This window comes from Planococcus citri, chromosome 3 (assembly GCF_950023065.1).
Source record: "Planococcus citri chromosome 3, ihPlaCitr1.1, whole genome shotgun sequence".
Taxonomy (NCBI): Eukaryota; Metazoa; Arthropoda; class Insecta; order Hemiptera; family Pseudococcidae; genus Planococcus; species Planococcus citri.
The window spans coordinates 34844479-34869210 of record NC_088679.1 but is presented as its reverse complement, the minus strand read 5'-3'; the positions used below and the strand labels follow the sequence as shown (position 1 = coordinate 34869210).

The window sequence follows — 24732 nt, the reverse complement described above, 5'->3', positions numbered from 1 at the left end:
TTTAGAAAATAATCTTTACTTATCAAATTTGTAACTTATCATTAACTGAGAGATAACAAATTCTCGATTGCCCTTGCCAATGCTTCATAAAAGACAAATCATCAATAAAATCTACGAGTAATTCTAAAAAAAATATAAAATAGGTATATTTCACCGAAATGACAATGCTATCGATTAATTTACGTAATTGTTTAAAATTGAAAATAAATCAATAAAACTTTGAATTCTGTTACAGACGGTGAGAGCTCAAAAGTTTAAGAATTCATGATAGTCTGACAGCATCTTTGATGACTCAACATCTCCAAAAACACTTGATATTTTTTTTCATGGTAACTGTAAAAAATCATAAATAATTAGGTAGGATTTTTTTAAAGCCAAACACAGAATCCAAAATTTTATTCACCTGGCAGTATCAAGATTTGGTTTGACTTGTTCAGCAGGGCCAGCCATGCTGCATACGGCTTCGTCTAGATTATCATAGAATCCAGCCACGGCCGCTCCAAGTTGAGCTGCTCCTAACAGAACAGATTCTGTTTGTTCGGGTATCAGAATTGGTAATCCGATGGCATTGGCGTGCGTATCAACAAATAGTTTATTTTTGCTCACACCTCCGCAAATTATCACAGACTGGATATTTTTATGCCCTGCATGGCACATTGCATCGATGATATGCTTGGTCCCATACTGAAAAAATTTCTCATTCATTTCTACGTCATAAACGTGTCAGAAAATATGAAAAATGCGATTATATTACCGCTAGGGCTTGAATCGTCGCTAAATATATCACAGCTAAGTTTTCTTCATCACAAGCCATTGTTAATCCGAGAATCTATAGGAATATTTTTCAAATTGATTATTGTATTTAAAATTTTACTTTCATACTTCAAAATTCAAAATTTAATTCTCACCATTCCTCGTAGATTTGGATCAGCTATTGGCGATCTATTGCCATGGAAATCCGGCCAAATATGAATTTCATTTGTTAATTCGTCCACTGAATTTAATCCTTTACTTTCAGCAATTTTGTCCAAAATATCGTTCAAATATTGTGTAATGTGACTGAAAATAAATTATTTTTTATCAAAGGGTTGAGACGAATGATTTTTTGTTTATAAGCTGAAACTTACATATTTGCTCGCTCGATGCATTTTCTTTTAACAGATTGACTTGCCGGATGAGTATCTATTATATGATCTATCAGTTTTCCGGATACTGATTGCCCAGCTTCCAAAAGCCATAAACCAGGCAACATAGCATTCAGAAATGGTCCCCACACACCGGGTACATACACTTCATTAATACTCTGAGCCATATGACATGTAGAGGTACCACATACGAGAGCTGAAATTTTACTCGAATACATTATTATGAAAATATTACCTAATTACACTATTTTATTGGCGTTTTATAAGATTACCTAATCGCGATGTAAAATCATTTGGAATATTTTTCGCTGTACAACCCATAACACCTAATCCACCAGCATGGGCATCGATTAAACTCGCCGCCACCGGAGTACCCGAAACAAGACCAGTTTCTCGAGCTGCTCTTTCACTTAACTCACCACATAATTCACCAGGCTTGATGATTTTACTACCTGCAGAATTTTATATCCGTAATAAGTGGTGATCACAAAACAAAAATTTGTTTAGTTTTTGCTAATCATAGATACCAATTTTTTTCCAATTATTTTGCGATAATTCTTGCAATCCGATTACATCGAAGTATTCTTTATTCCATCCTGAATATGCGGCATTATTTTCGTAATTACATTTGCATACCACGCTGCATAAAGATCTATGTAAAATGAAAATTATATCGTAAAAAATTTTCTCGATTGAGATGAGATGAATAAGAAGTGGTCTTAGCACCTGTAATCATTATTCGTAGCTCTCCAAGTTAAAAAATCTGGCAGTAAGAAAAAAAATTCGGCTTCTTTCCAGCATTCGGGATGGTTGTTTTTTAGCCATCGAATTTTGGGAACCATCATTTCCAAGGAAACTTTACCACCGGCGTATCGTAAAATAGGATGCTTCGTTTCATTGATTAAGTCTGCCTCTTTATTAGCACGATGATCCATCCACAGAATAATGTTTTGTTCTGCATCATCTATAACGAAATCAAAAATATTTCTTAGGTGCTCATTTAATTAAACATATCTATGAAATTATGGATGAGTCGAGATATTACCATTAACATTTACGGAAATTGGGTCACCGTTAGAATCTAAAACAGCCAAGGAACACGTGGCATCGAATCCTAATCCTTTTACATCATTTGGTGATATATCACGGGTTAATTGCTGTGTATTATCATTCAAAAGATTAGGTGCATTCTATTTCTAGCTTATGTACTCAGGAGCTGTAATTCATTATTACAGAAGTAGGTAGTAGGTACTTAAATCACATACTTTTATCACGTTACAACATAACGACCAAATTTCATTCGATGATTGTTGATAATACTTCGGTTTAGGATTCCATGTGGTGATTTGTTCTGAGTGTGTTTTCACTATTTCACCTGATTTGGTAACCAACGCACCTCTAACGCTGCCGGTACCTACGTCAATACCAATAACATACGAAGTCATCTTCGAACTGCAAACTAAAAACTAAATAGAAATTATGATAAGTAGAAGCAACTAAATGAATAAATTACTATTAGAAATCAATCAATAAAAGAAAAATACCTGAGATAATTATGATTCCCAAAACTATACGTGTAGATTAAGCCTGAATCTGTGAAGGTAACTGTAAGGATATCTATAAAACCATGTCAGTTTATCCCGAACTTTGTGCTTCATAGTCTGTTGGTGCTTTCATAAAGAAATATTTCGTTTCTAAGCTACACCATAATCGAATTCTGAAGACGAAACACAACGAATAACGCATTAACTAACGTTAAAAGCTAGCTAATTCATACGTCGAACATGCCATGACTGATAAAAGTTTATCAGAGCAGTTCAACGATACACAAACAACGTCGAGTTTAATCCAAATGATATCAATGTAGGTGAAAATTCAGTGCTAGCATTTGTGGGAACAGAAAACACTCGTTCTGCTACAAAAACAAACACGTTCGAACTGGAAAATGTTCCGCAAGTTGCACATGTTAGACACGTGTTATAGTATAGGTACAGTGTGCCCAGAAATATCGAGTACCCCTAAGAAAGTTTTTCATTAAAAATAAAATAAAAATATAGATTGGCAACGTGAAATAGATGCATATGATTGGTGGAATAGGAATGTTATCTCTTCAGTCCAACAACCAATCATGTGCTATCATTATTATCATTCACTGTGACCAACCAAAGTATTTTAGTAGAAAACTTTTTAAGGGGTACTCGATATTTTTGGGCACCCTGTCTGTATGTAGGTAACTTTAAAGTTGAAGTTGATAGGTAGGTAATAGGTACCAACATGTACATAGGTACTCATAGTTTCTACTTCAATTTCAAATTGAAATTATAAAACTATTTTTTCAATTTAGTAAAGTAGGTAGGTAACTATAAAATTCCTAATGAAAATTGTCAATCGTTGAGTTATTTTTATTTACTTATGAAGAAAATAATTCACAATTTGATTAATGTGCTAATTCTTTCGTTTCCTACGTTTCCAATTCCATAATTGATCGAATTAGTTTCTGATGATTCAGCATTTCCAGAAACACTTGATATTTTTTATCGTGGTAGCTTCAAACAAAATAAATAATTTCAAGGAACAAATTACTTAGTCGCATAGGTAATAAAAATGAATTGTTGAAGTTACCTATGTACTACTGTACAAGGTAGTGATATACCTATAGGTAGTTATTAACTAGAAAAAAGTTACCTGTAGTTATATTAGCAAAAAAATAAAAATAAGATAATTCCTACCTTCTGACATCAGCATGAGGTTTTACATGTTTAGCTGGGCCAGCCATTTCACGAATCGCTTGCTGCAAATTTTCATAAAACCCGGCAACAGATGCACCCAACATTGCAGCTCCCAGCAAAACAGATTCGGTTTCTTCTGGTATCAGAACTTGTAACCCGATTGCGTTAGCATGGGTGTTGACGTATACCTTATTTTTGCTAACTCCTCCGCAAAGTATGACTGATTGAATGACATTATGACCTGCCTCGATCATAGCATCGATGATATGTTTCGTACCATACTGTAAATTTAGTGAACATGGTCAAATGTGATAAAAATTAATTGAAGTCTGACGATTCGTTTAAAAAATTTAAAGTAATTAAAAAGTAGCCCTACAGCTAATGCTTGAATTGTTGCTAAATATCGAATGGCTAGATCTTCTTCGTCATGGGCCAAAGTCAATCCATTGATCTAGAATGTTGAGTGTAAGGATCAGAATTAAGCAGAGTGATTTAAATTTTAATTATTATGCTTCCATACAAACCATTCCACGTAGCTCTTGATCAGCAACAGGAGAACGATTACCATGAAAGTCTGGCCAGATGTGTATATCTTTGGTTAATTCGTCGATGGAAGTGAGATTTTGTTTTTTGGCCTTTTCATATAGAAGATCATTCAAGTATTGAGTAATATGTCTGAAAAGATACAAGTAGGTCCAGTTACTAAGTATATCAATTTTTTAGAATAAAATTACTTATAGGTACCCAATCTCATGCAAAGAAAACAAAGGCTTTTGGCTTGAATTGGAAGAAATAAAACTATTTTAATTTTTTTTTGACTGGGATAATTTCTTATACCTAAGTATTTACCTACTTTCTTTTTTTTAAATAAAAAAATTGAAATTTTTTGTCATTTTTTTTACTTTTTGAGATTTGTTTACATGATTATTGTTATTGATCACCTATTTTGTGTTCATAAATTTGCATGTATGCTATAAACTTACTTATCGACACATTTCTGCTTTATCTGAATGCTCGCTGGGTGTGTATCAATAATATGATCAATAAGTCTACCAGATACTGATTGGCCACCTTTTAGCAACCATAAATCGGGCACCATTATGTTGTAAAACGGTCCCCATACACCTGGCACCTGAATTTCTTTTTTCGTTTGAGCCATATGGCACGCTGAAGTGCCGCATATCATAGCTGAAAATTTTTTTAAAATGATGTCGACAAATTATAATTTTTTTTATGATTTTTTTCATACTGTGATTTAATTTTACCTAATCTAGTAGTAAAATCAGGGGACACGTGTTCTGCTGAACATCCCATAACCCCTAATCCTCCAGCATGAGCGTCAATTAAAGCAGAGGATACTGGAGTTCCGGAAAGTAGACCAGTTTCAAGTGCAGCTTTTGCGGTAAGTTTGCCACAAAGTTCACCAGGTTTAATGACTACATTTCCTGTGAATGCCAATTTGAAATGGTTCAAAATTTATTCAGCAAAGCAGGTTTAATAGGTAGGTAAATATTAGAAATATAAGTGGATTACTTACCAACTTTTTTGAAATTTTCATCAGCTAAATCGGCCAGACCAATCACATCAAAGAATTCTTCGCACCAATAAGAATCGTCAGGAAAATGTTGAAAATTACAGTCACAGACCAAAGAACACAAAGATCTGAAAACAGCGACAGTGACGATAAATTAAAATTAGTGCATTAGGTATTTATCTGAATAACCGCTCATTGAAATTCTTTCAAGCCAAACCTATGTTCTTCTCCTGTGGCTCTATATGTCATAAAATCAGGCAATGAGAGAAAATATGCTGCTTTTTTCCAACACTCCGGATTATTCTTTTTTAGCCATAATATCTTGGGGGCCATCATTTCAACTGATATTTTTCCTCCTACGTATTTCAAAACTGGATGTTTTGTTTTATTAATAAATTTGGTTTCTTCTTCTGCTCGATGATCCATCCATAACATAACGTTTTGTTCATCATTATCTAGAATTTTTCAAAGAAAAAAATCACACCAAATGTAAATTTAACTACCTATTATTTACCTGCAACCTGCATATATCTTTCAATATGTAATAAGTAATTTACCTCCAGGATTAACTGATACTGGGTTTCCTTTCGAATCCAAAACTACCATTGAGCTAGTGGCATCAAAACCAATGCCTTTTACTTCTCTGGGGGAAACATCGCTTATTAGATGCTGTAAAAAATGAATCAAATGAAATTATTCAACTACCTATCTATTCTTATACTTACCTACATATAAGATTACACTAAATCGAGCTATTCGGCATTGCTTACTTTGATAATGATGGAACAAACTGACCAAATTTCATTAGTTGATTGTTGATAAAAATTTGCTTTAGGGTTCCAAGTGGTGATCGGCTGAACAAAAACTTTAACTACTTCACCTGATTTGGTAACCAATGCTCCCCTCACACTACTTGTACCAACATCAATACCAATTACATAAGTCATTTTTTACAGAAACAATTTTTACATCAAAAACTATTCTCAAAATGCTATAAAAATGTTCAAGTCGAAAGTGATTTCATGATTTTTTTCGGTTTTTATCTCGATAGATCAATTGAGGTGTATGTACTACTTTATTGTAAGTTCCTAATCTAATCTTACAATCTCGATTTGATTTTAAAGATGAGGGTCGTTGAATTATTCAACTTATCAAAATTGATCAAATCAATAGCTACCTATTTAAGCTGGCTTTTATCATCATTTATGTAGGCATATAGGTAGTTCATGCAACATTACAGTTTTTTGATTAATCGTCGTGGAAAAATGAAACAACCTAAGATTCTATGTTTGAATATAAAATTATTTTATTGATTACTTTCAAATATTTTAAAAGAAAAATTCGGCAATTTTCAACTTGAAGATTTGTATGGGTACCTTACCTACTGTAAAGCCTACTTACTCGAAATTAAATGAACCTGAGACGAAGTGGTTGCCTATGTTGCTGGTGAAAGGAGATTACTTTTATATGAAATGGTAGGTAATTAGGTATGTATAAAAAAAAAAAAAAAAAAAAAAAAAGATGCTGTATTTTGCAGTTAACAAATGTAAGTAAATACACTGTAGGAAAAAATTTAAATAAACTACACATAAGATTAAAAACTTTATGATTCATCATTGTTCGTTTTGAATTATTTATCCCTCACCGAAATCTTATTCAAATCAAAATTATCCTCGTGATGAAACTCCACTTTACACTTTTCAAAAGTATGAACTTGTTCAACATTTTTTTCTTCGGGTTTCCTGATTTTATCCTTCACGGGAGGTGGTTTGGTTGATTCATCGATATCATTCTTGGCAGTTTTACGTTTACAGCAACAGCAGAAAATAATCAATATGGTAAATCCAATCAACACGTATCCATAAACATTAACGATCATATTCGTAGAATTATCACCTCTGGTGCTTTTTTCCAAATTCCTCGCTGCAATTTGTTCGTAAGTTTTGTTCAAATAATCGACGCACGTTAATTCAAGAAACGATGTGCTATTAGCGTAAATAATGTATTCTTTGTCGAGTTCGCATCGTAAACCAATGGAATTCTGGTAAACTATGGGCGTTTTTGACATCATGTAGAAGTCACAGTCGCACGACCACGTGTTGTTGTTTAATATTAAGTAATCTAAACGAGGACAAGATAGTAAAATTTCGCTTATTTGTAACGTCGTCAGTTTATTTACACTCAAATTAACCCATCTTAAAGAATTACTGCTGGCAAACGCTTCCTTGTGAATGTTTTCCAAAAATCCATTGCTCAAGTCGAGTTGTTGTAAATGAGGCATAGCGAACTGATTGTTGACTAGTCTCCTGAATATATTACCGCTCAAGTTCAGGTGTTGGATTATCGTGTCTGAGAAAGTATCAGGGTACAGGAATTTCAATAAGTTCATCGATAGGTCGAGCTTTTCGAGGAATTTTAGTTTTTTAAACGCATTTCGATGGATGAGTTTTAAACTGACGTTGGAAAGGGTTAAGACAGTCAAGTGCTTGAAATCGGCCAGATCATCTTGTTCTATTTGAGGTAAATAATTGCCCGATAAATCGATGAGTTCGGCGTTGATGGCTGCTATTGGTATGTAGGTTAGGTTAGCATTTGGGCATATGTACTGGTCGGCTTTCATCGAACATTTTGTTTCAGTACATATTTGATAGGCGTGTAGTGTCTGCAGAATTACCGACAATAAAATGTAATTTCTCATGAGTTGGTGGTGTTGGAGAATCGCGTGGTGAAAAATTTTTGTCACTGAAAAAAGCAAAAAAAAAAAAAAATTCTAATAAATATACCAATTTGGAGCATTAAATTGTTTTATTCTTTATTTCAATTTGCATGATAAATTAATATTTCTGTCTGTTCGAATTAAAACACTTTTTTTTCAATTGACTATTTAAGAAAACTGTAAATGTGGACTGGCACCTATCAATAGACAGGCACAGATTTTGGAAAATTGTTTCCAAAATTACGGAAGGAATTACCATGTAAGTACCTACAAATAATCTTTGAGTTCATAATTTTATTTGTTCTATTTTAAAGGGGTTTTCTCAAAACTATAAAATCAAAAGTTCACTGAAGGCTATTAGGGCGTCTCTAACCCACTCTCATGCCAATTGAAAGGTCAAAAATATGTAAAATGTAACCAAACTAGCTCGATTAAATCAAATTTTCATATTGTTCTTGAGCCAAACTAAAATTTTAAAAAGTTACCAAAATTTGAATAAATAATAATAAAAATAAAATTTAATCGCTGAAATTTAGTGTCATCGTGGTGTTTCATCACAGCTGCAAATTTTCAAAAAGTTTTTTGTGAAAAAAGTTACAGGTTACCAAAACTAGATCATCATGAAAAAAAATGTTCAAAATTAGGTAGGTAAATATTTCTGTGTTTGGCATGTTTGGAAAGTTCAAAATTGAAAAAAAAACTGTCAATGGTTATTTTTTGAAAAAATAATGATCTGATAATTTTTTACTTTTCACAATAACTAAAAATACCACTGGGAAAAAGTTCAATCTACAGCACATTGAAATTGTTGTATTCTTGTGCCAAAAAAAAAATATATGTTCAAGCCATCGAGGCATCGAAGGTATTGTAAGCAGAGTTAAAATTCAAAACCGAAAACCAACCCAATAACGTCCAGAAGTTCAAAATCCAATACTTACTTATTTTTCATATTTTAGCCCAAAATAAAACTGGCAATTAATAAACTATCCGATCTTTATTTTCATAGTAGTATAAGTATATGTACATACAAAACCTAAACTTGAAGCTAAGCTTGAACTTGAACCTAAACCATAACTTTTTCAATAAATTTAGTGCCTCCTTTGGAACTTCAGCTTAAGGCACAGTATTTATTTTCATCATTTTTTTTTTTTTGATTTGTGGATTTGACACGTTTTTAAAGCATTTTTGTGAATAAATTGTTACGTTTCTGTTAAAAAATCCATTCTTTCCCTAAAAAAAAAAAAAAAAACAGCCAAAAATTATTTTACACAAAATTTATTCAAAAGTCAAAACTTCCCCTTTTTTCAAAGTACATACATAAATGACTGGAACTGATCAGTTTGAAAAAGATATAGGTACTGTAATTTATCCCAACACCGGCAGTTCTTAATTTCTTTACTTATTTGTTTTTTTTTGAGCTCATATTTGGCCTAATTATTTTTGTTTGTTTTAAGCCAGAACGTCCCTAGGTCTTTTTGAGAAAAAAGTGCAGGTGATACATCTTTTTAAAAAAATTATAGTAGGCAGGCCTGGTAAAAATCAACTTTAATTTTTTATAAATCTTTGCGTGGATTTTTGTTGCTAGAAATTAATCATCTAAATGCAATTATGTATTTGTCAAATCACGAAACGAATTTTTTACCTCCTTTTTTCTAAAAATGAAACAGCTGTAGAAGTACGACATCGTGCTAAGTATAAAGCCGATTCTTATATTTAGATTATAGTTCCATTAAAAATGCATTCTGACTTCAAGCATGCAATGCAATTTTAAAGATAATCGACCATTCCAAAACCTAGTGCTCTTGCACGAATGAGTATAAAATTTTCAGACAACGCGTTTCCCCTTCCATTAAAAATTTTATGACTGATAAAAAGCAGCGTCTCGAAACGTAATTTAAGTAACGCTCGGGTAAAAAATGTGTCGTAAATTGATCAATTAAAACTAGAATATAATTTTGTTTTGACAGCAAAATAAGCTAAAAATTCGCGAAATAGAAAAATATTTTGCTTACCTTCTGCTTGTAAGTGTGTACAAAATAATCACATACGTTTGGCTATTCGAATTCTACGAAACTGTTACCGAATTCGAGTAAAATTAAACCGGTTGCGACATCCTGGCTGTTGCAAGTGACGTATACAAATGCGAATAAACATTCAAATTAGATGAGTTCGATTAATAAAGAGACGCGAACGAGTTGAAAAAAATTGAATCGCATTGCGCTGGATAGCCTAGTACTCCAAAGACGCGACCAAATGGATTAGAGTGAACAAAAATAAAAAAATAGGAAAGAAAAAAGTCGAGTTTCTATGTATACACCACACCATAGCAGAAATTAATTCGTTCGAGTTAATTGATTTGTATAGGTTTTAGTTAACGATGTACTAAGATATCTGTAATAGGCTTAAAAATGCTTTCAGAGCGTTCTCCTGCGAGTTCACGGTCTCCTAGTGACGTCTCATGCGATAAAACCTTAGTCGTAAAATTGAGTAATTATTGTGACTCGAGTGTATACTGAAATTATATATTAAGTATTGGTAAATTATATATAGGAACCGAGCTTCAATACAATACATCTAACGCTATGAAATACAAGGTTTCGTAAATTGTATCAGATCAACGGAAACAATGTAACATAAGGAGATATTATTAATTAATCATGAAATAGCTATACTAAGTAACAAACTATCATCTTAATAAACGTATGTACTCGTTAGTATACCGAACCGAATCGCGCGACAAATACTGAATAATTTACTAACAAAATACGCAGATAAAATTAAAAAAATTGTTTTCATTCGCCTCCTGGAATCAACAAGTTAGGCAACCATTCATACATACAGCATGAACTCACAATCAGACATTTCCCCTCGATCTACCATATTATGTCCAATTTTCTACACCGTTCCCCCTCCTGTGTTGATTTTTTCATAATCGTGATCACTTCTCCGAGTATTTTTCAAATCAAAACGACCATTGTGAAGTTGAGGTTCGTATTCGTAATGACTTCGGTGTTCATGGCAGGTAGCCTTATGTTCGAGTATTTTTTCATCTCTAGTTTTTGAAACTCTACCCATGTCATCCATGGAATCCCAGTTATAAGAATCGTCAAAATCGCTATTATCGTCTCCTTTTTTTTTATGCTTGGTCTTTGCTACGATACAGCAGATTAAAATTACAAATGCGGTGCCACATATGAAAACTAAAGGTACGACTTTATTTGGATTTTTTAATACGTTGGACGATGTCGAGTTGTTTGAGTTTGATGAGTTGGAGATGTTTTCGAATAAGTCGAGGATTTGTGGAACCATGGCTGGAAAAAATAAAAAAAATTGATTAAAATAAGGATGATGGAGTTGATGTAAGCATGTGATTTAGAACACTGAAAAGATATAATTAATGGGATACTTATGTTTTGAATTTTATATATTATACCTAGGTAGGGGTATACATATAATTTTTTTCTTTCTTAGAAATAGATAGTAAAATGTTGGGTCAAACCATGCGGAAGATTTATGGATCGATCATGATTTTCAAAAATATCTTGGTTTTATACCTGTCAATTTTTTTACAAACAGATTTCATGTAGCTTTATGCATCAAGGTATGCAGGGAAATTAATTGGGATTCTTCAACAAATCATTTAAATTTTAAAATTATTGCATGGGACTAAATTCACGACCTATGAACAGAATTTTACGCACGATAGACCAGTCTTTTTTTAGTTTTATACCTTCCTGATCGAGTATAGGTATCCATAGTTACTGAAACTTTTTATGAGACTCAAAATATGATATTGAAATTTAGAAAGAGTTCAAAAAAATTACCCATAAAAATTTCTTATTTTGAAAGTCACAATATGTGAACTTGTGCCGTATCTTGAGGAGGACAAAGGAAGCTCTATGTTTTCCTTAGCACAGTTCATTCTACTTCATGTTATTCGAATCCCATTTTTATTCTTTCGTCCCTGAAAATGACCGACCTTTTGTACAATCATTGTAGATAGGTAATATTTAAGCAAGATCTGAATTTTTCTCAAAAATAGAAAGTAAAATACCTATTCAGAATTGGATTTATTAAAAAGCACAAGATCGAAAAAAAAACCTCAAGTACATAGGTACCTATAAAATATTGGAATAATTATTATTCGGTAGGAACAGTTTTTAAACTGGTTTTTATTTGGGTCCTGGTTAGGTATTAAAAATCAGGACGTTGATTTTACTTTTAGTTTCGGTTTATACTCTTATTGTGACTGGGGCTATATCCTTTCTGCATATATTTTATTTAGTGTGACATTCAAATTTTCGCGCCAAAATGCTACAATATAGAAATTCTCTGAAGAGAAATGGACTGAAGTAGGTACGGTCTTGAATTAGGTATTTTTTTTAATGCACAAAACAATACACGTAAATGACATGTAGTTTTTAAACATTTGAAAATTGGGATGTTTTCATAATTCTTACTTGGGGACACATTTCATTCAACATTTTATTCGATCATTAAAATTAGTCAGTTTTCAAAATCGACTTAGGGATTGTAAGGTGTTGTTTCCAGGTTAACCAATAGATACGCACAACGTTGGTGATATCCTCTTCCATTCTGTTCAAGAAAATAACTTTAAAACTCACATTTTTCCTCCAAAAAAAAAAAAAAAAACACGACAAGGAATAAATAATGTACTAAATTGTTATTCAAAAATTCCGATCAATAAAAAACGAAAAATTAAGGGACAAGGAGAGAGGGTTTGAAATTTGAATTTATCAAAATGTCCCAAAAATTGAATAAATGAGCCTATTGCATGTTGAAAAAAAAAACAAATCGCCGGTTATTATCACATTGAATGATTCATCCACGTTAAGAGACAAAATTTTGACGTACAAGTGAGTGACTATAGGTAAGTACTTAATATATTTTTGAGACACCATTTTTTTTTTTTTTACATTTTGAAATGCGCGATTGGACAGTTATAACTCTGAAAATCTTCTTTCTTGGTCATATTTCAACTACCAAAGCGTTTTGAGGGTCACAACATGACTGAGGGAAAATGTATTTTTTGGGTTACCTAATTTTTTTTTCTTGAAAAAAGTCCCTAATAGATTTGACATGTGCGATTAGTCTGCTAAAACTTTAAGAATTCTATTTCTAGGTCTGAATCTAACTTTCGACACGTTTTGAGCGACACTTTCAACACGAGAAAGAACATTTCCAGAGTTGAAGTGGCTAAAGGCATTTTTAGAAAAAAAAAGTCTCCCAAAATAATACAAATTATCCTCATTTATATCCAAATTGGGTCTCTAAATGTGACTTTAGATGTACTTTTCTGTGTAATAACTGCCTGTGCGATTTTTTTCATTAATATGTGACATATTTGGGCTCTAGAAATTAAATGATCCGGTAATTAAATAAAAATAGTCACAATCAGTATTGAGTGACCAAGAAGTTCTCTTGTAAGCAAGTTATCAAAATAAATAAATAAATAAAATCAAAAAATTTACAAGAACGCGAGCAAAGATCAAAACAAAAGAGAGTATTCAAATTTGAAAAAGTTCTAAAATCTGGAAAAATTATAGAACAAATAAGCTGTAAGGAAGAGGGGGGTTGAAAATTTTGATTTTCAGTGGTTATGGGTAAGTTTCTGTAGAAAAATTCATATTTTTCTCTCTAACTGATTCTTTTAGATCTATACGTATACCTATTGATAGCTTGATGAATCAGATTATTTCGATCTTCGGTTTGTGGAGAGGAGTGGAAGTTCCAATTTTGGAAAATATATTATTTAGTTATCTCTAAAAATACTAAATGTTTATTTCATTTTTTTGTTTCAAAATAAAAACAAGCAATACAAAATAGGCACCTATTACGTAGATATTGAAAAAATATAATTACAATTATTATGAGGAACTGTCGCATTATCCATGATCACATGAACCACAACACAACCAGTGATGAATTTTCTATGTTCACTTTTCTAAACTATCACACCAATTTATCTATCAAAAATAAAAAAAAAAAAATCATTCAAACATAAATAAATTAAAAATACATTCCGTTAAATTTTACCGAAAAAATAAACTATTTCAAACGTACCTACTAAAGTACTACTTTATGAGAAGTTGTTACCACGAGAGTAAAAACAATGCATATAAATTCGTCATCTCACATCACCTATCAAAAAAGTAAAAATAATTTTTCAATTAAACAAAAAAAGTTGAATGAGAGCCAACTTGAAACATGGAAAAGTAGCGCTAAACAGTGTATATAAACTCGAATCCAAACAAATTGTAAAGTATAATTCCGATAATGTAAATTAGATGTTATTTTTCAAGGCGATATTCAAACTACCTACCAGTGTGGATTTTTTATAGTAAGTACATATAGGTATACCAATACCTACGAAAAAAATCCACTCTATCATCATGTGGATAGTTATAAGCTTAAGTATGTATTGAAAATAATATAGAATTATCTTCTCGTATTTTACCTAACGACTTCCACATGACTTGTGACTTTCGTTTAGTTACTGGCCGAATGAATTATTGAAATTAATTACTAAATTGTTGAACTCCAACCGACAAGTTCATAAAAACAAACAGTTTATTTAGAACAAATTGGCGCATGGTTAGCGCAGACTTTGAGTTGTCGAGTTTTTTTTTCATTTTTTTGTTTATTTTTTTTATAACATATCTCTAATTTTAACTCGTTCGTTTTTGGTAGCGTGTTCTATTTAATTATTTCCGTACCCAAGTAGCCTATAAGTAATTCGCCGCAAAGGGTTCAACATTTTATAACGAGGTACGAGTAGGTACCTATCGAAATAAGACCCAAAAAAATTTATAAGATCCTCGTAAATAGGTAAATAAAAATGTTACATACTTTCATCTTGATCGTTGTGTACTCTCGTTGTCTCGTACCTACTTACGTAGTTGATTTACATATGAAAATGCCAAAAATAAACAACGTAACAGACTAACTACATCACAATATACCGGAAGATAGTAAGACCCAAAACGTTTGAAACACCTCACATGAGACGTACTCACTGAAACACTAACCACACATGTTAGTTAATCAGTTTAAATTCTCGTATTTTTTGTGGTTTTTTTCTTCGCTCCACTCGTCGACCTTCGAAAGGAAAATAAGAGTTCTAATATTGGCTACTTTGTTGAAAATCCCGAAGAACATCGATCAAAATTTATTTACTCAATTTTTTCAAGCATTTGAGTGAATTATATCAGTGATGAAATGAAAGGAGCACGTGGGCGACTGTTTAAGCACGTGGATATTAATATGTATTTCGTTTCGTCTTTCACCCAACAAGTATGACTAAAAATATCGTAATATCGAGAAATCGATTGTAATATTAGAACATTATAGTCGAGATGTCGAAATAAATAAGCATCTAGCTATCCTCGTAATTAGGTGGCTAATTTTGATGTAAAAAAAGATTCACATTTGATAAAGAAAATTTGATAGGTACCTACATCAGATCTCGTACTATACATGGATATTGTTTCAACATTTCTATCCTATCATTTTGTGATGTAGCGACACCAACAAATACCTACTTGTGTAAGTAAATAGGGCCTTTAACTTACGAAGCAATTGAACTAAGTACTTGACGGGATTCCCATGCCTAGAGACAAATTTCCCCTTTACGTTTTTTTCAAGATCAAAATATGCCCTTAGGAGTTCATCGGGTTGCCTACATCATAGTGCCTTAATTAATATTGCAAAAAACATAAAAAATACTATTTAAGATTCATTTCATCGCATTCATTTTGTACCTATGTTTTGCATTTTTGTTTGTTTTATTTTAAATTTTCACCAGCAAGAGAGGAAATGGCTCCAGCCCCCCACCCCTAAGACTATGTCACTGCTCACTTTCTATATTCAGCAAATTGGGCACGCGAGTTGACAAAATACACTGAGAGTGAGAGAACTAAAAAGTTGTAGGTACATTCAACTATGTTGTTGATGTCATTTTTTTCCTCAAAGTTTTTGTACAGGTAGGTAATTGTGTGAACTGTGAATCATCATTTTTTCCAAAAAAAATTTATTTTGTTCTCAACCCTCAACGTTTTTGTTTAACTGTGTTGATAATATTATTTTCTGAAAAATTATATTTCTCGTTCTCAAAGTTATTGTGTATAGGGTGAATCGTATTTTTTCATGCAGCTGTATTCTTTTCCTAAGCGTATTTTGTGTTATGCTATAATCATACATAAGTATCTAACTGCTTTTCGTGTAAAGTTTTATTCTTGAAGTTTTTGTGAGCTGTGTTAAATTTCAATATCGTATTTTGTTTCTTTGATCAGTTAATCAATAATGTCTTTCTTTTGCTTTTTCAAGAAAAATTGTCAAAATTTACGAGTCGTAGATAAGCTCAATAAGAAAAACTTTCAATGTGACAATAGAAAACAGCGTTTAAAATTGAAAAATTGAGAATAAGAACCGCGCAATTACAGTTCGCATGTTTTATTTTTTTCAGCTATAATCCTCGCGAGTTTCTTCCTCCTACTCATCTCATCAATAAGGTTTAGTATAAAGAACAACTCGTCATTTGTATTTGTGCAGCTCTTGAGAATTTAGGACTCGAGCAAGAAAAGTGAACAGAATTAAAACTGAGTAGGTATATTATAACTATGTATTGAGAGAGTTGCTATACATCAGCAAATGCAAAACAACAAAACAATACAAATAAACATGAAAATTACGCAAGCATCTAAAACAATTACTTATACATACAAAACTTATACATAGAAGTAGCAATGAAAAAGATGTTATTATTGGAGAACCTCATTTTATACAATCGATACATTGAAAGCAGGCAGTACAGTCACAATGGTTCACGCACAAGTCTCCACAATCACATTCGCCAGCATCAGCACTCATCACAACATCCATGATCGGAGCAGCAATCGACATCGTCACAACAACAGCTAGCACATAAGTATCCGCAACAAAAACAACAACATGCGTCGCCTTTTGTTATTTTTTTTGGTCCCAAACAACCGCAACAACAAATTAAACATATGCAAATAATCGCGAACAATACGAGGATGCCAAATAATACGTAAAGTTCAACTGCAGCCATTTTACTTAGGTAGGTATTCTTCTGTCGAATTATTGAAGTGAAAAGAGTGGAAACTAACAGATTGACGCAACGGAATGAACTTCTTACTTCATTTTAAACTAGGTACTTGGATGTCTGTTGATAATGATGAGTACCTTCCTACTTTTAAATTTTCGTGAAATATGTACTTGAGTAGATAATAGATATCAAGATGAATAATGAAACGAAATCCGCGTGACTCATTCTCAATAATAAGTTCAGTACGAACCGTGAGATATCGTACAAGGGGGCACGCCAATTTCCGTTTTTTTCAGTTTTAGATACCTAATAAGTGTTATAAAATTACTCGATTAACTCAAGAATCTTATAGGTACGTATTCATTCCAAAAATATGAACAGACCAGCAGAAGTATATGCTATATACATTAACATTTCACATTAAATTACAAGTACATACTAGCATGGCTTACATTTATAGTCATCGATCACAAGGAAGAAGTCATTTGAACCATCGAATTTCAAAACCTCCTAAACGCCAATTTTCATTTTCTGAGAAAACCGCAAAAAACTGTGATTTTTTTTGTCTGATACCTGGGAAGCTGATTTTTTTACATGTGGTAAAGTGGCAACACTGCTTTCAATGGACAGAAAATCGAAGCGTTTCTTACCATTCTTATAATATTTATCTGTGATTGTAATTGCAGTTAGCATGTTCTGGCACAAAACGATGTCGCTTAGTATGTTTTGGAGCAAAAAATTCCTTTAGTAGATTTTGAAAACAAATGGTTGTTCAACCATTTGTTTTCAAAACCTACTAAATGACGGTGTTTAGTATGTTTTGGTAATAAAAAAGAATCTCCGGCGGCTATATTTTTATCAGCTACGTATTCGATCGATGAATAACAGTAAATTATTCTCAATGCTAAGATCTAAATTAATTTTAAAAGTATATGATTAAAAATAATACGAAGTCGTTATTTTTAAAAACAAAATCTAGAATAAATCTTCATTTCGAGAGGTGATAGCTTCATCATTTTCTTCGTCTTCGTCATTTCCATCATCGAGGATGTTTTCATCGGCAAACAGTTTTTCATAGAACGGTGATCTAATTTTCAGCTTACTCATAAGCTTTCTGACGTCTTTAATCTTAGCCGCTGATGCTCGGTTTTTCTTTTCCACAATTGGAACGCGAGTAAGAAGATTCTTCGGAGTCTTTTTCTTCATTTCAGGTTTTTTAAACATTACGCTCGAGGTGGGAAGTCCTGAGTAGCTACTGCGGCTTCTTATCACGTACGGATCTTTCGAATCGTATGAAATTACCTTGACTTCGGATATCAGAAAACCTTTATTAGTCTGAGTGTGAACAGAAATATGAAAGAATTAGAACACAAAATTTTCGTTTTTGAAATTCAAGCAAGATGATATGAAAATAAATTACTTTTAAAATCTTCGACGTCGCGGTTTGATAATCTTTAATAGGAACGTCATCGGTGCCAACTATAACCAAATTGCCTTTATTGCGGATAATCGAATCGTATTCTTCTGGATTGATAATTGTATCCAATTTCTTCATGCCTTGTTCTATTAGTCCAAACGAGCGATCAGCAGGCATGTAGGAGTGACCCCTTACCGGAAAAAACCATTCAAACTCCAATTCATTTCGAAGACAGAAATCCATCAACGTAGTTACAGCCGAGTAATTTTTATTTTGCCCAGTACAAGAGTCACTGAAGAATCTGAGTTTATGGATATTTTGAGCTCGTAGAATCGGTAAGAGAGTAGTTGATAAGAAGTGAATCAGACACGATACAATTTCATTACTTCCACGACCGTATTCTGTTTCTAACCACCTGCACCAAAAGAACAAATTATCAACGCTTTTATCAATTTTATATTTATTCAAGTTTTTCTTTTCTTAAAATGAATTTGTTATTACCTGTAGAAGAACATGGTTGTTTTATCGAGAACAGATTCCTTTGGCTGTTTTTTTTTATGAATGATGATTCCAAAGGTGTGATAAGAGATCTGACGACTGTAAAATGCGTCGGAGATGGGTGTTTTGGGTAGTACTTGATTTGCCATAAGATCAAAGTTGATGGTTATCGTATCAGCCGGCAAAAGATTCAATTCCTTGAAAAATCGTTTCGAACGGATCCTGTGAAGGCCTCTTTCCAGTAGGATTTCTCTCCGGCTTCCATAATTGTATTCAGTACGATTAATTTCATCGGAATTCTTCAATAAATTCTTATACTGCTCGCATGTTGCACAACTATCTTTTCGAATACTACCGAAGCCAATATTGAAATTATAACGGAATACATCTCTGTAAAACGAATACTTGCAGTCTTTAAAATCAGGATACTTTTCCAAGAACATTTTGTGCATTTCAACAATGTTTAATTCACATGGTAAGTATACTCGTCCAACTGTATCATTTCGACCATAATGACGTTCTCGCACTTTGAATGATTTGATATGCTCGATCACAGCATCTTTTAAAGCTGTCAATTTTGGTTCGGAGCCACCTCGCTTCTCAACGCACTGATCACTTGGCAACATGAACGTCTCCGCAGCAAGGTCTAAAGTTGCTCGGCCAATACTTAGAATAGAGCAGAAAACAGTTTTACAGACTTTAATGCGGCCTGTGTCTGTCTGAATAGAGCATTCGATTGTGTAATTACGGGATCTTCGCACTCTATTCTCATCTTTCACTCTGGTGCGCGCAACGCTATTCAGAGAAATACACCTCTGTAAAAATTTCCTCCTTTCTGGAGCACTTTCGATCGATTGAAATTGCTTATGAAAATTGTAAATTAGATCGATATCGATGGTTCTCACCTTACAATGGTTACTTTCACTATCGTGCTTGCACTTTAAAATGCAACCATTGTTTCTTAATTCTCTTTTTGCCTTTTTAGCTTGATTTCGTTTCCACATTGCTGGATTACCTCGTCGTTTTCTCGAATGTTCTGTTGTGACTTGGGCAGATGCGCAATATTCATCATCTTCTTCTAAATTATTTTCCATAATTGTAACTTTTTAATAAACGTTTGAATTTTCAAAAAAAATGATTCACGAACTTACTCACCATGAAAACAATTCACTATTTTGCGGCAAAAGTTGGCGGAATATTTTGTAGATTTTTTAAATATATGTTGGCTTTGTGACTATAGCTACTCAATCTAATCAAAAAAATTATTAAAATTCGTTAAAATGTCTTTTTGATTCAGTTTCACTCAGAATTCTAGCAATTTTGATAGGATTTAGCAGGTTTTGAAAGAAAATATTGCTTTAGTAGGTTTTGGAAACAGAGAAAAACGGCGCTCAGTAGGTTTTGACACAAAATGGTATTTTAAACTCAGTTTTTCAATGGCTTTTTGTAGGTTTTGGTCAAAAATATGTTAACCAATGGTTTCAGGAGGTCGAAAACTATCATAATCAGTTGAACCGTCGAATTTCATTACCTGCTAAAGACCACAATTTTGAAAAATGGGGTTTGAACTGATTATGATAGTTTTCGACCTCCTGAAACCATTGGTTAACATATTTTTGACCAAAACCTACAAAAAGCCATTGAAAAACTGAGTTTAAAATACCATTTTGTGTCAAAACCTACTGAGCGCCGTTTTTCTCTGTTTCCAAAACCTACTAAAGCAATATTTTCTTTCAAAACCTGCTAAATCCTATCAAAATTGCTAGAATTCTGAGTGAAACTGAATCAAAAAGACATTTTAACGAATTTTAATAATTTTTTTGATTAGATTGAGTAGCTATAGTCACAAAGCCAACATATATTTAAAAAATCTACAAAATATTCCGCCAACTTTTGCCGCAAAATAGTGAATTGTTTTCATGGTGAGTAAGTTCGTGAATCATTTTTTTTGAAAATTCAAACGTTTATTAAAAAGTTACAATTATGGAAAATAATTTAGAAGAAGATGATGAATATTGCGCATCTGCCCAAGTCACAACAGAACATTCGAGAAAACGACGAGGTAATCCAGCAATGTGGAAACGAAATCAAGCTAAAAAGGCAAAAAGAGAATTAAGAAACAATGGTTGCATTTTAAAGTGCAAGCACGATAGTGAAAGTAACCATTGTAAGGTGAGAACCATCGATATCGATCTAATTTACAATTTTCATAAGCAATTTCAATCGATCGAAAGTGCTCCAGAAAGGAGGAAATTTTTACAGAGGTGTATTTCTCTGAATAGCGTTGCGCGCACCAGAGTGAAAGATGAGAATAGAGTGCGAAGATCCCGTAATTACACAATCGAATGCTCTATTCAGACAGACACAGGCCGCATTAAAGTCTGTAAAACTGTTTTCTGCTCTATTCTAAGTATTGGCCGAGCAACTTTAGACCTTGCTGCGGAGACGTTCATGTTGCCAAGTGATCAGTGCGTTGAGAAGCGAGGTGGCTCCGAACCAAAATTGACAGCTTTAAAAGATGCTGTGATCGAGCATATCAAATCATTCAAAGTGCGAGAACGTCATTATGGTCGAAATGATACAGTTGGACGAGTATACTTACCATGTGAATTAAACATTGTTGAAATGCACAAAATGTTCTTGGAAAAGTATCCTGATTTTAAAGACTGCAAGTATTCGTTTTACAGAGATGTATTCCGTTATAATTTCAATATTGGCTTCGGTAGTATTCGAAAAGATAGTTGTGCAACATGCGAGCAGTATAAGAATTTATTGAAGAATTCCGATGAAATTAATCGTACTGAATACAATTATGGAAGCCGGAGAGAAATCCTACTGGAAAGAGGCCTTCACAGGATCCGTTCGAAACGATTTTTCAAGGAATTGAATCTTTTGCCGGCTGATACGATAACCATCAACTTTGATCTTATGGCAAATCAAGTACTACCCAAAACACCCATCTCCGACGCATTTTACAGTCGTCAGATCTCTTATCACACCTTTGGAATCATCATTCATAAAAAAAAACAGCCAAAGGAATCTGTTCTCGATAAAACAACCATGTTCTTCTACAGGTAATAACAAATTCATTTTAAGAAAAGAAAAACTTGAATAAATATAAAATTGATAAAAGCGTTGATAATTTGTTCTTTTGGTGCAGGTGGTTAGAAACAGAATACGGTCGTGGAAGTAATGAAATTGTATCGTGTCTGATTCACTTCTTATCAACTACTCTCTTACCGATTCTACGAGCTCAAAATATCCATAAACTCAGATTCTTCAGTGACTCTTGTACTGGGCAAAATAAAAATTACTCGGCTGTAACTACGTTGATGGATTTCTGTCTTCGAAATGAATTGGAGTTTGAATGGTTTTTTCCGGTAAGGGGTCACTCCTACATGCCTGCTGATCGCTCGTTTGGACTAATAGAACAAGGCATGAAGAAATTGGATACAATTATCAATCCAGAAGAATACGATTCGATTATCCGCAATAAAGGCAATTTGGTTATAGTTGGCACCGATGACGTTCCTATTAAAGATTATCAAACCGCGACGTCGAAGATTTTAAAAGTAATTTATTTTCATATCATCTTGCTTGAATTTCAAAAACGAAAATTTTGTGTTCTAATTCTTTCATATTTCTGTTCACACTCAGACTAATAAAGGTTTTCTGATATCCGAAGTCAAGGTAATTTCATACGATTCGAAAGATCCGTACGTGATAAGAAGCCGCAGTAGCTACTCAGGACTTCCCACCTCGAGCGTAATGTTTAAAAAACCTGAAATGAAGAAAAAGACTCCGAAGAATCTTCTTACTCGCGTTCCAATTGTGGAAAAGAAAAACCGAGCATCAGCGGCTAAGATTAAAGACGTCAGAAAGCTTATGAGTAAGCTGAAAATTAGATCACCGTTCTATGAAAAACTGTTTGCCGATGAAAACATCCTCGATGATGGAAATGACGAAGACGAAGAAAATGATGAAGCTATCACCTCTCGAAATGAAGATTTATTCTAGATTTTGTTTTTAAAAATAACGACTTCGTATTATTTTTAATCATATACTTTTAAAATTAATTTAGATCTTAGCATTGAGAATAATTTACTGTTATTCATCGATCGAATACGTAGCTGATAAAAATATAGCCGCCGGAGATTCTTTTTTATTACCAAAACATACTAAACACCGTCATTTAGTAGGTTTTGAAAACAAATGGTTGAACAACCATTTGTTTTCAAAATCTACTAAAGGAATTTTTTGCTCCAAAACATACTAAGCGACATCGTTTTGTGCCAGAACATGCTAACTGCAATTACAATCACAGATAAATATTATAAGAATGGTAAGAAACGCTTCGATTTTCTGTCCATTGAAAGCAGTGTTGCCACTTTACCACATGTAAAAAAATCAGCTTCCCAGGTATCAGACAAAAAAAATCACAGTTTTTTGCGGTTTTCTCAGAAAATGAAAATTGGCGTTTAGGAGGTTTTGAAATTCGATGGTTCAGTTCAAACCCCATTTTTCAAAATTGTGGTCTTTAGCAGGTAATGAAATTCGACGGTTCATTTGATATTTTTCGAAATTTTGTATAACCTAGGTAGCCATTTACTAAAGAACTTCTCAGACATTTTAGTTGTCAATTTCGTTCATTTTATTTTCCATGCTGGAGGCTCCAGAACTTACATAGACACAATTGGCACGCAATAGAGATATGGAGGTTTGAAAATAAGAGCTTTTTAGGTATGGTTTTTCGAAAGCCACATTTCAATTCGCGTTGCATTTTTAAATCGAAAATGTTACAAAGTTGGCCTAAATTACAAATTCCTCCTCACGTCTATAATATGAATACCTATCTAGGTAAGGCACTATAGCTTCACTCAGGTGAAATCGGTCGGCCATCATTGGTGCAAAATAACAATTGAATTTCATGAAACGTCACAGTGACGCGGACAGCAGCACGTACTGCGCTGTGATTGGCTGAAATCATTTATTTTGCACCAAAGATGGCCGACCGATTTCACCTGAGTGAAGCTGTAATGCCTTAATGTAGGTATGATAAGGTATGTATGTAGTAGGCAAAGATCTAACAATAAAACTATGCACATAATATAGGTACAAATTGTCTTAGAAATTACCCAGATTATGTACTTTATAATTAACAACAATGAAATCTGGATAAACTCCGTATTATCGTAATTTGAGCACTCGATTCAGAAATTTCAGCAGGAAGTAGGGAAGTGGGTACAGTCGCATTTGCATCGCCATACTTATCTCCGTGTAACATAACAACTATACATCATGGACAGGCGAACCAACATCTTGAGTGTCATCAGACAAACAATAGCATCCTTTACTCTGGTATACGGTCGACGATCGTTTATTCTTGTATATGGTCGACGATCCTGTATACTCGTATTCGGTCGACGACGATTCTTTATGATTAAAACTATGTACTTTTTCAATTCCCAAACATTCACAGCAACCAGCGAAACATTCACAGCAACCAGCCAAACATTCGCAGCAACCAGCCAAACATTCGCAGCAACCACTCAAACATTCACAGCAACAAATTGCACATACACAATAAATCACGTACAAACAGATA

General features: G+C 33.2%; 5 protein-coding genes across 6 annotated transcripts; 1 reads left to right on the top strand and 4 right to left on the bottom strand.

Annotated features, from left to right (window-relative positions):
- Positions 1–121: 121 nt before the first annotated feature.
- On the bottom strand, positions 122–2988 carry LOC135841735 (FGGY carbohydrate kinase domain-containing protein-like). Of its 2 annotated transcripts, none has more exons than XM_065358877.1 (11): positions 2690–2988; positions 2411–2604; positions 2191–2302; positions 1872–2109; positions 1673–1797; positions 1418–1597; positions 1128–1341; positions 909–1059; positions 755–829; positions 404–684; positions 122–333 (listed from the first exon to the last, which is right to left on the bottom strand). In XM_065358877.1, the coding sequence occupies exons 2-11, from the start codon at positions 2588–2590 to the stop codon at positions 255–257; spliced, it is 1635 nt and encodes a 544-aa protein (XP_065214949.1). In that variant the 5' UTR covers positions 2591–2604; positions 2690–2988; the 3' UTR covers positions 122–254. The 2 variants fall into 2 exon arrangements, with proteins under 2 accessions (XP_065214949.1, XP_065214948.1); XM_065358876.1 differs by having other exon boundaries at positions 2411–2611; positions 2690–2987.
- A 548-nt stretch (positions 2989–3536) lies between these two features.
- LOC135841732 (FGGY carbohydrate kinase domain-containing protein-like) lies at positions 3537–6445 on the bottom strand. The gene is made up of 10 exons (XM_065358873.1): positions 6179–6445; positions 5966–6077; positions 5626–5863; positions 5412–5536; positions 5140–5319; positions 4858–5062; positions 4399–4549; positions 4251–4325; positions 3875–4155; positions 3537–3691 (listed from the first exon to the last, which is right to left on the bottom strand). The coding sequence occupies exons 1-10, from the start codon at positions 6353–6355 to the stop codon at positions 3607–3609; spliced, it is 1629 nt and encodes a 542-aa protein (XP_065214945.1). The 5' UTR covers positions 6356–6445; the 3' UTR covers positions 3537–3606.
- Positions 6446–6916: 471 nt separating this feature from the next.
- Positions 6917–10530, bottom strand: LOC135841733 (SLIT and NTRK-like protein 5). The gene is made up of 2 exons (XM_065358874.1): positions 10137–10530; positions 6917–8150 (listed from the first exon to the last, which is right to left on the bottom strand). The coding sequence occupies exon 2, from the start codon at positions 8104–8106 to the stop codon at positions 7039–7041; it is 1068 nt and encodes a 355-aa protein (XP_065214946.1). The 5' UTR covers positions 8107–8150; positions 10137–10530; the 3' UTR covers positions 6917–7038.
- A 6206-nt stretch (positions 10531–16736) lies between these two features.
- LOC135838442 (uncharacterized) lies at positions 16737–20221 on the bottom strand. The gene is made up of 3 exons (XM_065354072.1): positions 19131–20221; positions 18633–19044; positions 16737–18547 (listed from the first exon to the last, which is right to left on the bottom strand). Exons 1-3 carry the CDS (start codon positions 20219–20221, stop codon positions 18188–18190), a joined length of 1863 nt encoding a protein of 620 aa, XP_065210144.1. The 3' UTR covers positions 16737–18187.
- Positions 20222–21110: 889 nt separating this feature from the next.
- LOC135838441 (uncharacterized) lies at positions 21111–23285 on the top strand. The gene is made up of 3 exons (XM_065354070.1): positions 21111–22201; positions 22288–22699; positions 22785–23285. The coding sequence occupies exons 1-3, from the start codon at positions 21111–21113 to the stop codon at positions 23142–23144; spliced, it is 1863 nt and encodes a 620-aa protein (XP_065210142.1). The 3' UTR covers positions 23145–23285.
- The last annotated feature ends 1447 nt before the right edge of the window (positions 23286–24732 follow it).

Coding starts and splice junctions, on each gene's coding strand:
- LOC135841732 (XM_065358873.1), bottom strand. CDS start 6,355: ATGACTTATGTAATTGGTATTGATGTTGGTACAAGTAGTGTGAGGGGA. Junction 5,864..5,965: donor AGTATCAGTTAATCCTGGAG/GTAAATTACTTA, acceptor GAAAAATTCTAG/ATAATGATGAACAAAACGTT. Junction 5,320..5,411: donor TGAAAATTTCAAAAAAGTTG/GTAAGTAATCCA, acceptor TGGCATTCACAG/GAAATGTAGTCATTAAACCT.
- LOC135841733 (XM_065358874.1), bottom strand. CDS start 8,106: ATGAGAAATTACATTTTATTGTCGGTAATTCTGCAGACACTACACGCC.
- LOC135838442 (XM_065354072.1), bottom strand. CDS start 20,221: ATGGAAAATAATTTAGAAGAAGATGATGAATATTGCGCATCTGCCCAA. Junction 19,045..19,130: donor ACAACCATGTTCTTCTACAG/GTAATAACAAAT, acceptor CTTTTGGTGCAG/GTGGTTAGAAACAGAATACG. Junction 18,548..18,632: donor CGACGTCGAAGATTTTAAAA/GTAATTTATTTT, acceptor GTTCACACTCAG/ACTAATAAAGGTTTTCTGAT.
- LOC135838441 (XM_065354070.1), top strand. CDS start 21,111: ATGGAAAATAATTTAGAAGAAGATGATGAATATTGCGCATCTGCCCAA. Junction 22,202..22,287: donor ACAACCATGTTCTTCTACAG/GTAATAACAAAT, acceptor CTTTTGGTGCAG/GTGGTTAGAAACAGAATACG. Junction 22,700..22,784: donor CGACGTCGAAGATTTTAAAA/GTAATTTATTTT, acceptor GTTCACACTCAG/ACTAATAAAGGTTTTCTGAT.
- LOC135841735 (XM_065358877.1), bottom strand. CDS start 2,590: ATGACTTCGTATGTTATTGGTATTGACGTAGGTACCGGCAGCGTTAGA. Junction 1,342..1,417: donor TGATTTTACATCGCGATTAG/GTAATCTTATAA, acceptor GTAAAATTTCAG/CTCTCGTATGTGGTACCTCT. Junction 334..403: donor CCAAATCTTGATACTGCCAG/GTGAATAAAATT, acceptor GATTTTTTACAG/TTACCATGAAAAAAAATATC.